Source organism: Amphiprion ocellaris, chromosome 7 (assembly GCF_022539595.1).
Source record: "Amphiprion ocellaris isolate individual 3 ecotype Okinawa chromosome 7, ASM2253959v1, whole genome shotgun sequence".
NCBI classification, from domain to species: domain Eukaryota; kingdom Metazoa; phylum Chordata; class Actinopteri; family Pomacentridae; genus Amphiprion; species Amphiprion ocellaris.
In genome coordinates, this window is record NC_072772.1 from 12,974,911 (window position 1) to 12,993,193 (window position 18,283).

The 18,283-nt window shown below is 41.6% G+C and overlaps 2 protein-coding genes across 9 annotated transcripts in view; both read right to left on the minus strand.

The window, feature by feature from the left end:
* Positions 1 to 575: 575 nt before the first annotated feature.
* Positions 576 to 9,725, minus strand: ccnl1a (cyclin L1a). Of its 8 annotated transcripts, XM_035943541.2 has the most exons (9): positions 9,399 to 9,722; positions 9,079 to 9,153; positions 8,397 to 8,506; positions 6,303 to 6,423; positions 6,030 to 6,094; positions 3,434 to 3,533; positions 3,165 to 3,269; positions 2,664 to 2,917; positions 2,414 to 2,516 (listed from the first exon to the last, which is right to left on the minus strand). In XM_035943541.2, exons 1-9 carry the CDS (start codon positions 9,636 to 9,638, stop codon positions 2,414 to 2,416), a joined length of 1,173 nt encoding a protein of 390 aa, XP_035799434.1. In that variant the 5' UTR covers positions 9,639 to 9,722. The 8 variants fall into 8 exon arrangements, with proteins under 8 accessions (XP_035799436.1, XP_035799437.1, XP_035799439.1 ...); XM_035943543.2 differs by lacking the exons at positions 8,397 to 8,506; positions 9,079 to 9,153; positions 9,399 to 9,722 and adding exons at positions 576 to 2,261; positions 7,797 to 7,945 and having other exon boundaries at positions 2,418 to 2,516; XM_035943544.2 differs by lacking the exons at positions 6,303 to 6,423; positions 8,397 to 8,506; positions 9,079 to 9,153; positions 9,399 to 9,722 and adding exons at positions 576 to 2,261; positions 5,550 to 5,563 and having other exon boundaries at positions 2,418 to 2,516; positions 6,030 to 6,056.
* Positions 9,726 to 15,939: 6,214 nt separating this feature from the next.
* lekr1 (leucine, glutamate and lysine rich 1) overlaps positions 15,940 to 18,283 on the minus strand; it is an 89,227-nt gene continuing 86,883 nt past the window's right edge. The window contains exon 12 of the mRNA XM_023299524.3: positions 15,940 to 17,327. Within this exon, the coding sequence (XP_023155292.2) occupies positions 16,899 to 17,327 (429 nt within the window). The 3' untranslated portion in view covers positions 15,940 to 16,898. The remainder of the gene's footprint in view (positions 17,328 to 18,283) is intronic.

Genomic DNA, 18,283 nt, shown 5'->3' on the forward strand with positions numbered 1-18,283 from the left:
CCACTCTCCCCTATAGACGGCCCCTATAGCAGTGTCAAAAGCTGGCAGGAAAGAAATGTCTTGAAATTGATCGAGTGGGATGGAAATTAGGCAAAGCAGATTTTCATTTTCTTATCCTATTCAATGTCATCTGTTACACACTATTGAAGTTTCCTGTAAAATCCTATGCAGTATGACAAGCTGCTGAAAGACAGTCACTTTCAGTAAGATCAACAGCACCCTCTGGCTGCCATAAAATGTATTTCTTCTTCCTGCAATACTCGTCACTCCAGCAATTCTCAACCAAAAATGACCAATTAACCCTTATCAATTTAGAAGTGGTTCAAACTGTGCATTTGAGAGGCTACGCTCTGATCACTTCGCATAGATGTGACTCAAACAGTGCACATCGTCATTACGTTTTTGCTTTTGCCTTTTCTCTTACAAGAAATTTAATTATAGCAGCTCCTCGAGTCAAACGCAACACACCGGATACAAATTCAATCAAGAATCTTCACTTCTCTGACCACAAGTGTTACTTTGTTCAGAACAATTATTTTATTACAACAGGCACCAATTCAATAAAGAGTGTACAGTTCAGTGGCATAACTCATTTATTATTGAATAAAAGTTGGACATGAACACGTGCAGACTAAAAACCAGTGTAACAAATTGACAAACCTAAAAATTTTTTAACCAAGTCTGCGTTCCCTGCTGGAAAAATAAAGGAGGGGGGAGAAAAAAGTAAAGTATATAACCAGTTTGCTTTTTTGCAACTGTACAAAATACAGCTTTTGCAACATACATGTGTTCAATAAAAGAAAAGAAACAAAAACCACTCGCCTGTCAGTCCCCTACTGTGCAAACATATTGATCTTTCCTGAATGACATTTTTATTTTACATTTATTCATTCAATCCTTTCACTGAGCTGTTCGCTTTTATAAATCAAAGCATTCACATTTTGTCAGTGGGTATCAATCCAACTTTACACTGTAAATAAGTTCCTTTTCCCCCAAAAGTCCATAACTTTACATGTAAAACTAAGAACACAAGGGTAGGCTAGATGGTTGCTTGTAGGTGTGTGTGTGTGTGGTAGGGAGGAATCATGGGAAAACAAGACGACAGGCCTGAGGCTGATGTCACACTGCACTGATGCCTGTCCTTACCTACAGATTTTATCTGATTAGGTGAAAAGAGGCTCCATTACACAAACCCACTAACAGAACACTTCATGCTGGTAGTTACAGCTGCAGAATATCAACCACCTCTACAGGTGAGCTGCTGCACAGAAGCGATTCAAAGCAACAATGTTGCCACTGAGACAAAAATAATAATGGTACTCAATGTTTTCTTTGACTCACATCAACAAAAATAAAGGAAATGAAGAACCAGGTTAATTATAGAATTTGAACAGTCAGTTTTGGGATGCATATGAGAAACCCAGAAACAAAATTTTGGAGGAATAAGGCTTGGAATATACCAAAAATCCAATCCAACTTGACAAGTTCTCAGTCATTCTCAGCATTTGGCCACAGTCAGAGTGCTTAATGTGTTGACATTTTTGCAAGTTCTTTGTGTCCCACAAGAGACATGTCAACAATGCCATCTGACGGAGTACAGAGAGCAGATATTTGGTTAACTTCCATAGCAAATTGTTTCTGCTGAATTTACTCCATCTGGCGTTAAATGAACAGACCATGTCAGCAAACGCTACTTAGAGAACATGTCCAAGCTGATCTTGTTTTGCATATACTCAAAATACTTCTGTGACCATCAGCCTCAGAGCTAGTCTGTTGTTGTGTCTCAGCGTCGATGTCGGCCATGTCCTGAGTGCCCACTACTGCTGTGATGTTTGCTCTTGTGGCTACGCTCCCTCTCTCTGTCCCTGTCATAGGAGCGAGACCTCTCCCTCTCCCTCCTGTCTCCTCGATGGCCACCTCCTCGCTCATGTTTGTGTTTCTTGGATGACGGGTCAAAGGAGCTTCGGTCTCTGTCTCTCTCCCGCTCCCTCTCTCTGTCACGGTCCCTGTCTACTTTGACTGGAGTGCGGGACCGCGACCGAGAGCGCGACCGCTTCCTCTTGTGACCAGATCCTCCACCTCCGCTGTTGCTGTGACGACCGCTGGGCTTGGAATCACTATTGCCATGGTGGCTGGACTTGGACTTGAGGTGGGGTAGGAGGGGTGAGGGCTGATGTCGCCGAGGCGATGGACTGCGGCTGTGAGAGCGAGAACGTGAACGAGAACTGTAGGTCCCTGAGCGACTTCGTCTGCTGTTGTAACTGAAAAATAAAGAGAGAAGATGAGCAACTGATTCAACTGAACAGAAAGATTTCTTAACACCTTTAACAACATTTACAAGTTAGTGCTACACTGTCATACAGGTTGATATTTTAAACTAGCACAGTAATAATGTCTATGCATGTAGAAGAGCTTACTGTCTGCGAGGGGAACGGGATCTAGACCGGGAACGTGTTCTTGAATGAGAACGACTTCCACTCCTACTGTTTCTCCCAATCTTTACTTCCTTCCTTAGCCTGGAGAGAGAACAAGATTAGTCTCGTCAAGTTAAAGACACCTACAAATACTGTTATGTAAGTAGTAGAGAACATTTGCCAGCTTTAATTCTGAAATAAATAATGACACTAAAATGCCCTCAATAAAATTCTGAGTTCATTTCCTACCCGTTGTGTGGGCTTTTGTTCAGCTGAGTCCGGTTGTCTGGCTCCTTCTTAACTGGTTTGAGTGTCTGGGGATTCGGCGATTTCTCCTCGACCTTGACCACATTTGGGGAGGAGGGCTTGGAAGCAGGAGAGAAGCCACCAAGTGTGGAAAGTGCAGGGGTACCGTCAGGGTTCAGGCCCTTGGCTTTCAGTTTAGCCTCTGCCAAGAAAACCTTCCTTCGCTCCACCTCCTTCTCCACCTGGTCATAGTTAGGCTGGGGGTGTAAAAAAAACAAAACACACAAGTCAGTCCACACAAACACTACAGCGAGTACTGCATTTGTATTAACAGGTAGTTTGCACTGTGGCGAAGTACGCAGAAGTCTACACCATTGTTGTTTTGAGCTCAGTGGACTGACGTCATAAGGCACATCTCCACAGGGTGAAGAACAGACAATATCTAAAATGATTGCAAATTACATTATGATCCAAGGTCAGACAAATCCTACTCAAAATAATTACCTTCTTCCTTGTGTACAGTTTCAGGGTGGTGATGCAGATCTCTTTAATCTGTTCTTCACTGGCTCCAAACAGCAGGTACCAATGAGGTCTAGATGGCAGCGGTATCTGGGAAAAACATGTACACAAACAAGGCTATAACCTCTAAAAGGGACAATACTGTACAGCTATAGTTTTAATGTAATGACATTTATTGCAAAAGCAGGACCAGCTAAAAACAAAAGTAGACTTATGACAATGTGAAATTACTTCAGATAATTATTTCCTTTTACCTGCAGAGCTCTGGCAGCGAGGTATATACAGGCACAGGCGATAGTCTCAGCTTGGAACCTCACAAACACGTTTGTCCTCAGGCTGTCATTCATGTAGTTCCTAAAAGGCAAAAACAGCATAGAAACAAACATAGCATCTTCTCCACACAAATCCTCCTCACACTCATTCCCATCTTTTAAGTCATGACATGCCTTTAACCATAACTTTATACTGAAGGTGAATAATCTGCAATATTTACTCTCTTTTAGTGCCAACTCCTCATCAGGGCTTTAAAAAAAATCATGAAGACTTCTATTTTTATATACATAATCATAGTCTTCTCCATTTGTGGTTGGTCACCTCTGGACAACTACCAACACTGTAACTGGTCACTGATTTTCTGGAGGCTACCATTTGTGGATATGACCGGCAGCATTTCAGATTAATCACTGACTCTGGTATACAAAGACAACAGCTAAACATTTTTAGGTAACAGTAATTAAGTGAGATATACATTTTCTTCTGTCATGTTTAACTTTGTCCATTTCTCTCTGGGGTATCCATGGGAGTGCTGTACGTCACAGATAAAGCATGAAGACACAGATGGGGAAAAAATTTACAGATGACCCCGCCAAGACCATCTTACCACACTACACCCTTAACAGTATCGAGATTACACCTAATGATGATTGAGACAATGACACATGCCTTGTAAGGTGGGAAACATGCAGGCATACAGATGTATCACAATCATCTAGAATGCAGCTGCCACTTTCAGATTGTTAGATCCGAAAGAAATAAGTAGGAACAGCATTTGCAGTGGCATGCAACAGCTAGTTTTAGTAGTCAGGACCCTGTTAATGTGCTAAAATGATGCAAAACTCACGGAATTTTGTGAATAATAAATATAAGTATTTTAACCATCATGTTAAGAGGTTTAGCTGCATAAAAGCAACCATATCCCACTTACAGTAAATGGCTTCAAGTCATTAGCTACAACTAACCCCCATAAAGCCACCAATTCTATTCACCTGCAATTCCATTTCACTTGGTGGCATTACAAGACTCCTTTGAAAGACAGGTGGAAATCTATTACTCACTACTTAGACTGAGTGAACTCTGTGAACTACGGAACAGATTATGTGTCATAGGGTTGTCTAGGGTAATGGACAAATGAGATTAGCCAATGGGAGGGTATCATGGAAAAACAAAATGGCCAGGATGTGAATCAGGCAAACACAGGGTGATGAGATCATCTATGTCTTCGAGAAACATAGAGCTCGTGAAGACAAATAACATGTTTGAGAACAGAAACATGATGTTAAAACCCCTTGACTAAGTTAACACTGATCCCACTCAGAATATTTTCAAAAGGAACTACAACCAGGCAAAAAAACTACAGATAATCTCAAGGCAGTCAAACTTCCTTTATAAGTGGTGACACTATGCCATACACTGTGTCAGTTTCCACCCATACATATAATTTATATGTACTGCTTCAGTGGAAGTTTGGTGCAAATGTTGAAAACCAGCCATACAGAGATTACTTCCAGTCTAACCTGCCTTCGACAAATGACCTGACCGGCTCTTTGACAGGTCAGTGTGAAACTGCCATGCCAACGCTACTATAGACAACACATGGCCGTTGGATTCTGATTGCTGCGTGGGTGAAACAGGTCCGTGGAATCAAAACCTGAGAACTGGATCAGCCTGTAAGACAGACACATGTCTGGACACCACGTCAGTTGGGGATAAGACACAGTATTCTACTGTCAATATAAAAAATAGGCAGGTAAACTGGTCAAAAAATGTACTCTGTTCTGGCTAAGTTTACTTCATTGCTAAATGCAAGTAAACTAGAAAAAAAGTTAGAATGTGAATCTATCTGTAGCTACTTGGCAAAAATAGGTATCACAGTTGAAAACCTTTGTAGCAACACCAAAAAATACAAATCCTTTTGGACACCCAAGAGAAAACAAGACGATGTTGGCTGTTGGAAAAGGCCCGCCCGCCCCCTTCAGTGAATCTCGGCATTGGGATTGGCTGTCAGGAGAGGGGCAGCCAGCCAATGGGGGGAGCTTCCTGAGGTCATGTGGTTGGAGGAGGCAGAGTTCAGAGGTTCTTTATGTGACTTACCAGCATGGACTACCCTTTAATCAAAGAGTAGAGAGAAAGGACAAAGTTAAACCAAGTTCCCTGGGCACCGAAAATCAAACAGACTTTACAGCAAGCCATGTAAGGGCAGACAAGAGAGTGAGACAAGTAGCAGGTTTGCAATAAAACAAATTGCTCCATCAGAAAAAAAAAAGAGGTGGGAGGATTCAAATGGAGTGAGGGAATGTCGCTGTCAGACCTGGGCGAAATGGTTGTTGAATGCTTTTCAAATTTACACCTTCAAACTTGAAGGGCACTTGAATATCACTTATCTGACAGGTGTTGTTTCCATATATGGGTCTGTCCCAGGTTCCTACCAGATAAATCAAGTACTCTTCAAAATTCAACCATTTGAAACTCGTTCAACTTCATCTTTAGCCCAGGTCTGGTGGCACTTCTTGCAGACATGACACAGGTTGCTGCTGTGGGGGGTGGTCAGTGAAGAACTACAAAGGAACTTACCAGGCAGTCTGGACCAGTGTCTGGTTCTTTTCACATTCCAGGACTTGTAGGTACATGACGATAATCTGGAATCATACATTGACTACATGTTAAAAAAAGACACAGAAATCAGCCCTGGTGTGCCATTGTTCAAGTTCTAACTGCCTGAAAAGTAAAAATGGTCTGCTAAGTCTGCTCCTTGTGTTTTGCATCTGCACAGCTCAACACAAATTCAGTAGCTAAACTACACTGTATTCCAAAGTGAAAATAGGTAAAAATGTAGCTTAAACTCACCTTGTGTGGATGCTTGACATGCACACAGAAGCCCAGCTCCTTCAGCACCCGCCGCTCCGCTTTGATGACTTGGTTTTTGGTATTTATGTAGTTCTGATCAAGTATCAATGAACTTGGAGTCCTAGTTTATAAAGGAATCAAAATAAAATAATGTACCCCCTTTCATTATAAACGTAAAAGAGACAGTGCCCTTTTGAATCTTGTACTCTTTTTCTTTTTTCCGTTTCAACCAACTCAAAGCAACAGGTTCAACTGTTTGAATGCCTGACAGTTTGCTGGGGGTTGTTGACTCCTGTGGTTCCAGTTAAAGCTTGTGGGATCTCCAGAGAGCCCTCGACCTCAATCCCCCCATTTCAGCACTTTAACAGAAATATCAACTCAGATCACCACCAATGTCATTGCTTTAACACAAAAACATTTTGTTCATTTAAACTTGAACTATAAACTCAAACAGGCAAACTCACAACCTCAATATTTCACTAATAATTATCACCTATGCAAATGTGCTATATGACTACTCAATTGTCAAGCAACAAAAACAGACTTCATACTTCAGTACAGCACAACATCCAGAATCAAACGAACAGACTGTCAGACGTACAGTTTTCCTTGTCTAGTGACACTAACTATAATATATGAGTCTGCAAGACACATGCTGCTTAAACACTGATAATTTAAAATCATACAAAGTTCTAAAAAAAGAGAATTTTCCATTTAAGAAGTAAAATAACTGTAAAAAACAAAAACTTTGACCACATGAATTCTGAATAAAATCTGGTACAAATCGTAAATCGGTTAACAGAACACCTGTCAATCTACTTAATATTAATGATCCACTTTCTGCATTCAGGCCCATCACAGATTAAACTAAATAAAATCAGGCAAAAAAATCTCACTAACATCCTTCAAACGCATCCATCACCTGTGTAATAAATCAGCGTTTCAACAATTTAGAAGCAGCAAAGTTCAAATTTAGCTTCCAAATCTAGTGTTTTGATGTCAAGTTAAGAAACTTAACTGTGAATAATGTCATGCTACAAACCACATGCACGGCAAAAAACTTCAAAGACCAAAGTAATATCCAATATTAAACATGAATCTTTAGAAGACAAATCTATACCTACAGAAATGCCTTGTACAAGTGCATCCCAATTATTGCTACACTTGATTTAAGACCGATTCAAATTAACAGCATATAATGACAAACTATTAAAGCCGCAGTACATGCACGGACCATAACTCACATGAACAGCAAGTAACTAATTAATTATTCTAACTTTAACAGACAAGTTGATATTTCTTTAAAGGCCATGGGCCACAGTTGGTGAATGAGGTCTTGCTCTTGAAACACAATCAAATTAAAGGGTGAGGAGCAGCCAGAGAAGAAGACTACATTACCCAATGGTCCGCAGATTGACGGACAGATACCCAAAGCTTAAGACTGAACCACAGGAGTCCTCAAGGTGCCCCAGGGGCCAAGGACCTTCGGCCAACCTGTCATCCCCGATCCCAGTGCCCTGCGGTGGCTCAGACCACGGGAGTCTCCCACAGGACGGGGTGGGGTGGGCCTGGGGGAGGAGTGAGACCCCCTCACATCATGGTTGTCATGCCGACTGCTTCATCTTACGTACCATTCCACATCACCCAGGCTTTGGTAAATGTAGCTGGTCGCTGTTAGTTGGTTGCAAGGGAAAAAAGAAGCCAAGTTAATGCCAAGGTCTACAATACACACATGAACAGATTTCTATGAAGACAGAGGCACAAATTAAGTAGTCGTGCCTCGTCTTACAATGTTTAAAATGCACTCCGTTTTTTGAAGTGAGCTTGTTGAGATATCAACTTCAGTGTAATGTCTAGCTGATGTTTAATGTAGACAATTACACTTCTGAAACTACCAGTGAAGCGGAAACTGAAAAGTTTTAAAATGGTTTAGAGGACATGGATAAACAGAAGAGCACTGTCACAGCAAAAACACATCAACATCTTACATCATTGGATAAACACAAAAAAAAGGTATAGTACAACATGTTCAATGTGACAAACATTAGTTGATATTCCCATAATGAGAATACTGGATTCAATGTTGATGCTTACTTTTTGCATCTGATCTGTCTCAGATGATGGAAAACATTGATGACATCTCGTATTCGTCGTGGTGCTTCTTCAATCTTTGAGGCCAGGTTGATACAAGCCATAGCAACAATCTGGGGAAAAAAACATAATCAAAGCACAAGTTGGAAGGAGGAGTTTAGTAACTCAAGGCATGCAACCAGAGGAGTTTCCACATGTGAGGAGCAGGGTTGGGCACGTGACAAAATATGCCACAAGAACAGTGGAGAGATTGCCATGATTAATGTGTGCTTTTGATAAATTAGTAAATCAAGATTATATGGTAACTATGATCGTGTTAACACTACATTTCTTAGTCTGCAAATACGCTGTTTAAGAGGTATATCATTTTCAGCCACGTTCATCAATAAACCAGCCTTAACACGAGTCTGAAATGTATAACATTGCTAAGTGTAATAGCACTGGGTTTTACTTCTTGATGACTTGACGTCTGCCACTAGAGAAAAGCAACAATTTTTTTGATCCACAGTTCCTTTCCACTTTTTAGTTTGTGTTTTGTCGTTCTCTTTGTTCTAACGCAGTTCGGAAAGTCTTGGTCAGCGTATTGACAATATGGCTGCCACAAACGTAACTATAACGTTATGCTATGCTAACATCACCGGCAGCCGGCGGCATGACAATAATCCAGAAACGTAAACGTACTTACCTCAAAGCTGTGCTTGACGAAGGACTTGGAGTAGAAAAAGCGTTGAAAAAGCACCTGCGCCGTCGCCATCGCCACCTTAAGAAGAAAAGACAGAGCGTGACATTTGTACTCCGTCTTGTGTAAGCTGGCCTAACCTTGCACAATGGACCGCCGCCATTTTAACTCCACCACGCCAACGTCAAAGAGCTAACATTAGCTAAGTGCTAACCAGGCCGTGACGTGCCGAGGACTAGAAAAACATACCATTTCTCGCTTGTTTTGTATTAAAAGTTGGCCAATGTAGGTTCCTGTAGGTATTTTAACTATTACAGAGGGCTTACCTGGGGCAACCGGAGGAGAATACCCGCCGACTGGATCAGTTCGCATCCAAGGATGCGAAGGTCGGTCTCCGTGTTCAGGTCGAGGCCATCGAGCATCGACGGTGTCGGCGAGAGCCGTTCCTCCGGTATAAGCGAGTTGTCTATCGTGAGGTACACTTCCGAGTAAACTTTATCACCGATGAGGATGCCATCGTTGTTAGTGGACGCATTGGAAGATACAGAGAGAGGACCCGCGGCCATGTTCACCTGAATAACAGCAGTTACCAGCGACAGCTCAGCCTCGACAGGACGATGGCGAAGCAGCGGGGCGACTGGCAAAGTACGTGACGTCACCGGCCCGTCGCGACGCTACCGTTAATGCCCATCCGCAGTGGAAAAATAGTTCCATAATCATTGAACACGAACTAGACAAACCCTGAAATAAAGTTGATTCAGCGTGTTAAATATAATAAACACATCTATTTATTTTTTTCATTATTTAGAAACATTACAAGCCATGTTTCTTCATTGAGTTTTTTTTTTCTGCAAAATAAGTGATCTTCAGCTATAAACTCCAATTATTCATATGTCTCTGCAATATTTGACCTGCTCTGTGCCTTACATTGTAACAAATACAGTTAAAATACAATTTGACATAGATCTGAAGGGTCAGTTCAACTCATAAAATGCAGTTTTTCAGCCCAACATTGTGACTGCACTGTTATTAAGGCTTCAAAATAACTTCATTTCATTCGGGAGGATTGTACTTTAAAGGATTATAACCCAAACAATAATTCCGAAAGCAACAATTTCTTATGATGAATGTCCTCATAAATCATGTTAATTACAGTTTAAACAAGGGCATACCTAAAAGGTACAGATTGACATTAGAAACAATAGGCTACTGTAGGATGCAATCACACTAAATGTCATGTCTGATTATGCTATAAACTACATTTTTTTGGTCACAATTATTTGGTTACAAAAACGCTGCAAACAGAAATGCTTTTGTTGCTGCCACAGACAAAGTTCTGTGTATTTGCAAGTTCGGACATTTTGATCCAGACAGAAGCAGCTGTAGACATATATAAACTTGGTGATTAGTTTTTGGCAGAGGATAGCTTTGTGACACAACAATGGCACAAGTTTTCCAATATTCCAAAGTGTTTTGAAAGACACGTCATTTCCAAAACACAAATTTTTCCCTGTTAAAAGGGTGTTTTCCTTGCCACTGTCGCCTTTTGGCTTGCTCTGGGGGTCAGGCATATGGGTTCTGTAAAGCGTCTCGAGACAATTTGACTGTAATTGGCGCTATATAAATAAAATTGAATTGAATTGAATTGAAATGCTTGTTGCTCAACGGGATCATTATCATGACAAAACAACATTAACGCCCTGATACTCCAGAAAATGTAGTTTTCTGGCATTAATAATTAACTTGTCTCAACTAATTCAGTGCACTTTTAATTACACAGAGGGCCAGTTTAATTCTAATTGTAGCACTACTTCTATACATTTAGCTCTCTAAGTGACATATGTTTATATTTTATTAACAGAAGCATCTCAATTGATATAATTTTAGTAGTACAGACCATGATTGTACTTTTTTTGGTACATCATTACGTATTCAACGTCACCAGGAGGAAACGACTCACCAGCAGCGGTTTCTGTGACGTAATTTACGGGAAAGTCCGGACTTCTCACTAGTACCTCTGGAACATATCCATCCGCCAGTTTAAAAGAAAGAAAGAAGGAAATAGACAAAGCAGAAATGTATGAAATGTTATTAAGAAATCCCTGTTGGTGTAGTCTACACACTGTGTACTAAGAGTTTGTAATGTCTGCCTTACATCTGTTTAAATATACAGCAACTCAGGCAGGGAGCAGAGCCAAATGGTTCAAGGCTGTTTATTAATTTAATTTTAACACCCTTGCATTGATTGTGTAAGAGAAGGCTCGGCCCCTGTAAACAAATAGTACAGGGAACACTATGTTCACTCACGACCTCGCCATCAGGATTTTATAGCCCGGAGCCTTGTAGTAACTAAAAATGGTCAGCAGAGGAAACTAGAGACCCACCAGTTAAGGTTTTCTGAAAATATGGGCCTCAAGTGAAGCAATAGGCATCCTGAGGTTAATGAGAGCTTGTTCTGTGAGCAGTCATACACTGACCTCGGAGGGCTACTGAATCCTCACCAAGAAATCGATGGTGTTGACAGTAAACAGCAGTGCTTGAGTACAATTTCACTGTCGTCAAGTGAATACGTCATGCTCATTCACAAACATGTCTCTGCTGGTTTACATCTGGGTCTGTTGGCAAAGACAGCAACTGTCCTGCATGGAGCCTCTAAACCTCAAGTTTAACTGCCAGTTATGAGGCACTTATTGATTTGAATAGTTGCATTGTGAGGGGAGTAGATGCAATATGTTATAATCAAAACGAAAAATGTAAACTGTGGAAAATCTTTGTAGAGGCCCTAAGTCGAACTGTAGTTTTTGGATTTATCGGCTTGAAGTTTCACAATAATCAGTGTCCACCTCTGGGACCGCTTAATTTCAATATGTGCTTCAGGTTAAAAAAAAAAAAAAAAAAAGAAAAATCAAACAATAAAATTTCACAAAAAAACCCCCAATAATATTAAAGTCCTAAAATGAAGACGGATTCCAATTTGTGTGACAAAGCAATGATTTATTTTTTTTTATCCTATTAAAAATCTTGTGACCTCTCGGCTTTATCTTGTGACCCACTGGACCAGTTTATAATATGCTTATGTGGTGCATTTTCCAGAGTAAGTTGTTTTTAATCAACATATCACAAACTAACTGGCACACAGCGAACTTGGGGTCAGGTAGTTTCACAGCAACAACAGCTCTCGTTCTTTTTCCAAATGCAAATACAGTGAAGTTGTCATTTGCTGTGTGCAGTAATAACAAACACAACTCACAGACCCACGGGCCCCACTAACAGGTTGATCCGGCCACGGTTGGTTATTTCCTGAGGTTTTATGCGTTTGCGTGTGTGTCTGTAGGCCTCTGAAGCTATTGTAAGCAACAGCTGTAATCATGTGAACGCAGCATAAGGGTCCACTTTCATAACCTGTCTGAGGGTCTGTGCGACACGACGAGGACAGACAGATCTCCACACACACTCGCAGATTTACCTATCTTACTTTGACTAACACCCCACATGAAGCGGCAGACTGAGGTCTCATTGTCCGCGTCATTAACCAACACCTACAACCAGCACCTCCGGCCCCCACACTTACGCAGTTACCACGACGACAAGAATACTGAGCATTCTTTCTCCGGTTGCCCGGGTGACACTAATTATAGGGCGTGGGAGGGCTCACGGGACGGCAGAATTCCGAAACGACCATAACGACGCAGCAGAGAGGCGTTCAGGGACACCCAGTGACGAACAAGGGCTTAGTTATACACACACGCCACTCCCTGGAGCGTGTGTGTGTGTGAGAGTGTGTGTGTGTGTTTACGAGAAACTTGCACAGATTCCCCAGGGACACGTGTGCATGCCTGCCCTGCTATGATAATTGCTGTGAGGAGATCACACTCCCAATGTGTGCGCATGGCATGTGTGTGTGTACATATGCATGTTTGTGTGCAAGGGCATTTGTTAAGGGTGATTAAATCTGAGCGATCAAATACGTCATCCGTGTCAACATACTGGGGCTTTATGCTGTGCGACTGTTACGCACGTATCAAGATGCAGTGAGAGCTTGAAGGAGCTGTATCTATTCAGACCAGATCCCTCTTTCTCACACATGCCCTGTGGCTCGTTTTCAAACACACATGCACACAAACCAGGAAGGACACCAGGTCAAGGGCTACAAAGCAAGGGCACGAGCAAAGGAAAAAGCCCCAGTAAAAGAGCAGAGGGGAGTAGAAAAGAGGGAGCTGACTGGATCAAAAAATAAAGTGAAAGTACAGATAGCTGAGGAGGAGAGGCTGAGAGGGAATTGCTTTTTAGCAACAGGGTCAGAGGGTTTGAATACCAAAAGAAGGCCGAAGAGATTAAAAGAATATTGACACAGAGACAGATTTATATGCGTCTGTGAGATGCAGAGGGAGTGAGGGAGACATGGAGGTTTGTGTTTTTGCGGACAGCGAATGCTGTGGGATGAAGGAGGAGCAGGGAGAGCATGTTAGCGCCTCTGACTGGCATAGAAGGAGTTTTTATTTCTGCATATATGCAGCAGAAATGCAGGTCATAGCTGGAGGAAGTAGAAACAGGGATAAAAGGGGAAGGTCTCAGGTCAGAATGTGAGCAGCTGTCAGAAGGTCAGCACACGTTTGGAACAGACCCTCTTTTCATGGTAGACGTTTTGACCAGTCAAAGCAGGATCAGCGCAGGTGTAAGTAATAGCATTAACGGTAGCTTTGTTCCATTCAGTGTCCCAGTAAATGTTTGTCAGTGGGCCAGCATGTCCACCAGCCTACCAGAGCCGTGGAGGTAGCTCATAAAAACAAGCTATTATTAAAGACCCCCTCCAATGAAAAACAATCTTCTTTTGGCTTTAACATGTCCACATGATGTTTTTTGTTTTTTATGTGCTGGAGGAAGACATCATGAACAAAATAAGCAGTCAGTGACTCGGGGAAGCATTTTGACCTTCAAACTGTTGCTTCTCAAAAACACAGATTCAGACTTCTGGGATTTCATACATAAAAAAACGAAGAAAGCAATCCTGTCAACTTGAAGGGTGGGGTTTTATCATCGGAATGAGTCTCTGGTTCAAATATGTGGCTGAAATACCTCAATATTACAGCTTACCATTGTGTAGCATAGACTGGTTTTACAATGTTTGGTGAGCTGGTGTGCTCAAGCTTCAGCAAGCAAAAAGCGGTTCATAGATTTGCATACTCTTGAGGAAACAACGGCGTAGAGTTACATCTAAGCCTTTCTAAGGCAGGAAGAGATGATTTTCATAGAAAAAGCTTCTCAGTACATGATTTTAACACACAGAGATGAGTTTTTAGTGGTTAGTCAAAGACCACAAAGGGATTTTAGTATTGAATGTCATCAAATCCAACTTTACTTTTCCAGTTTTAAAGAGAAATTGGTCTGCAAGGCTTGGTGTTAAACCTCAGTAGCTTATTGGAATTGGTCACAAGGTGTCTGTTCTTCCAAGTACCTACAACTACAAAGCATTCAAATCCAGTATGACTTTTGTAGTCTCAGTCATGGCTAGTTATTCTTTGATTAGACAGGTTCTAATCTAAATCAGAAATTTTCTAATTGACACATTTCAAGTTAAGATCTCCGTACTCTTTTTTTCTCAGTTTTCTATGTTAAGAATGAACTCATAAAGTCACTCTAATCATTGATTTAACCCCTAAAAATTCATCTCTGTACACCAGTGTTCTACATTTGGAAGTGTTCACCAAAATAATAATCCCTTGGTAGCTGGAGTTCATCAGCTCACCTATGACTCTGCACGGACACTGTAAAACTACTGTACCCTACACAATAGCAAATTGCACTACTGCAGTCATCCAGTATATGTTCAAGCTCATAGGATTAGGTTTTTAGGTTTGTTACATATGAAACCCTGGATGAGTGGAAGTGGAAACACTCAGATGTTATGTTGACTGCTTATTTTACCCATGATGTGTCTTTCAACATAAAAAAAAAACACCATATGGATGTGTTAACAAAGTAAAAAAATATTTCACAGGGTTTTTAAGCTATTCAGGATAATGAAAAATACAAAACAACTACAGTTTCATGACAACCGAGCAAGCGGCTGATGACCTGTGATAGGGTCAGAAGAAAATAAATGAGTAAATAGACACTGAATTGAGATTGTTCTGTCAAACGATGTTTCCAAGGACAAGAATCAACTGTCAAGCTTATTTGTTCAACCTATTTTGTTAAATGAAACACAGTTTGGTAGAGTAACCCACTCTATAGTAAGTATAGTAAGTAATGACAAAATAATAATTGCATACTGAAAAAGATATCGTGCGCATTCCCACAAGTAGGTAATGTCTTCCAGTTTCACCCACATAAACACACACTAACAAAACACTGTGATGATGACCATAAAATCAGCGACTTTCAGCAATAATACATGATTACAAAAAATGAGTGATGTTGCTGTTATTATACAATTACTCCCTGGAGACGCACACACACGCACATGCACGCGGCAAAGTGTCGTGCAATCAGTAAACATACACAAGGCCACACATTCAAAGACAGGAAGGTAACATCCAGTGAGCTGTACAGCACAAAAGCAGCTACCTCTGCCATATAAATCACATCATAGGAAGATGTATTGTTATTTTTTGTCAAAGGGAAGTCTATTCACTCAGAACTCAATGAAATTGCAGCTTGTAGCACATGAAAGATATTTCTGTAATTATGATTTATTAGGACAATTTAGGTAAAAATCTTAGGCAACCAAATGGATTGAATGAATTAAAAACCTACATTAATGACTTTACTGTGGGTTCATGACAGTCAGTTCAGGAAAACATTCACCATTTTTATATGTGCTATAGGAAGTATCCCAATTAACCCCCTAGGAAAAACATAAAAGGCTGAAACACAGGTTTTAATGGCACATAATGTTCTGCATTTCAGAACAACCTCTCCACACGGACCGAGGGTTTTTAGCAGATAAACCATATGTGTGTGTTTTGGCAAACAGGAAGCGTTGGCAGGACAAAATGCTTTTCTTCCCACCTTTTCTGTGAGAACGAAGCGCACGTGTGCATTGTCTCACAGATGGACTGGAAGAGAGCGACACGGGGGAAGTCAAACTAAAAGCTTGTGTGCATGTGTGCCAGCGAGGGGGAAATTAGTTCCATGCCACACACACACACACACACACACACACACACAACACTCACACTTCACGCATTTCTCCCATCATGCCAATTCATCCCAAATGTAGAGGGAGAGGAAGAGAGGAGGAGGAGGAGGAGGAGGAGGGTTGGATGGAAAGACCTTCCATGGAGTGAATGATGTCAATAACACACAAAGCCTGAGGGGAGAGGGCTGGGTAATTGTTGTGTGTGTATCTGGGGGTGTCTGCCGTACAGTGTCTTTTGTGTTTGCCTGTCTTTTGTTTGTGTCCACGGGTGGCAAGGGACATGCTGTCATGCTCCTTCAGCCCTGCCCCTGTGACAGGCCATGTGTGTGTGTGTGTGTGTGTGTGTGTGTGTGTCTGCGTGTACACGAGTGTGTGCGTGCGGGTGTTTGTCTGTGAAATCCTGTGCGTGCCAGTGGGACTGCGTGACTCAGGTTGTGAGAAAACAAGTGCATGTCTGTTGGAGAGAGTGTGTACAGGGAGTTACTGGTGTACGAACAGGACTCAGAAGTTGTGCGTAGTATTCTGCTCACGTGTGCGTATGTGTGTGTGGAAACATAAAGGGGTATTTGAATTTAAGGGGAACAGTAACAAAGAGTAGAAAAATCATTTGTATCAAAATGCTGTTAAATTACTACCCAACTACAACAGGTGGAGTAACTGTTTAATCCTTCATTCAGTTTGCTTGTTACAGTTTCTCCTTCCTCCCCATCCCTATGCTGACCTTACGTTTCACTTCACTGGCTGTGCTGCTTGGTTTTAGTCGAGGCAGCGCACCCTCTTGTTTTTTTTCCCCACCTAACACCCCACTGCTATTCCAGGACTCCAAACTCCTCCCTGCTCCTCTTCCATCTGTGCCCCAGCCTTTGTCTTTGTCCGTGGAGGCAGGGGAGGTTGAAGAGCGACTAAGAGGTAGCCGAGCTTGACTAGAGAGATGGAAATTCTTGTTCCCCGGGGGTGTGTGTCTCTCCGTGGGGTCTGGAGGAGGCCTGGAGATGCCCTGATGAGACATGAGGGATCGCAGCCCAAACAGCTCCTGCTGAGCTTGAGACAGAGCAGCGGTCAGCTCCTCCCTCTCCTCACACTCCCTCCTCACTGTCTCCTGGAGCAACGCCACCTGCAGGCCGGGAAGGGAGAGAAACATGAATGAATACCACATATTCACTGGACTGGGTGTTTCTCTAAACTGATTTATTTTTAATCTCTACCAGTTTAAGAAATAGTTCATAACTTTGGGAGGTTTGCTCATTTACTTTCTTTTGAAGTATGCTTTATATTTACATCAATGGTAACCTAATCTCTACGTGTTAATCACAGCACTGGAGTCAGGATGTAGTTAGTCCAGCTTAGCCTAGTTCAAAAGTCAGACCACCAGCAACACTAAAGCTGACTTATTTACACAGCGTGTCTCATTTGGTGTTTAATCTCTACAGGGACAGAAATGTAAAAATGCCAATTTAGAGGTTTAAGGGGAGTTATTTGCTGGAATTTGACACCCTATCTGAGGGGTGTACTATGGAGCGAGGTTAATGGGTGAGTGGCTGTATGTGAAGCCCTTTGCTGCTACTCTCTCCAAGTGATTCGCATTCTCAGTCGAGGGAAAACGTTGCATCTGCAAACCTGTTGAGTTGTACATTAGTAATCCCACTGATCAAAGCTGTGTTGTGACAGCAGACAAACTGTATGCGTCACATGCCATGGAAACCTTTCAGGGTACTTTAAAAAGTTCATGGCCTCCTGAGAAATAGTCACAGAAGAAAGATTGTTCTTGCATTATTTTTCAATGCACTTGGTCCACTGATGTTCAGGCTCATCAGGCTTTCTCTTCACGATTGCTTTAAACATTTGAGTTTTTGTGGACAGTGATGTAAGGCTTTATAGTGCACAGTTAAGCAAAAAAAAAATCAGTTTTGTCACTTGATTCCTGATGGGCAGAGAACTTTTTGAAGTACCTTCATATGTGCATTCAGTTGGAGATGTAAAAACTACATAAATATGTTTTTATGCTTGGTTCTGATTTGCTGTCAAGTTTTGTTTTACACTGCTGGCATTGCACCTACTTGAACATAGATT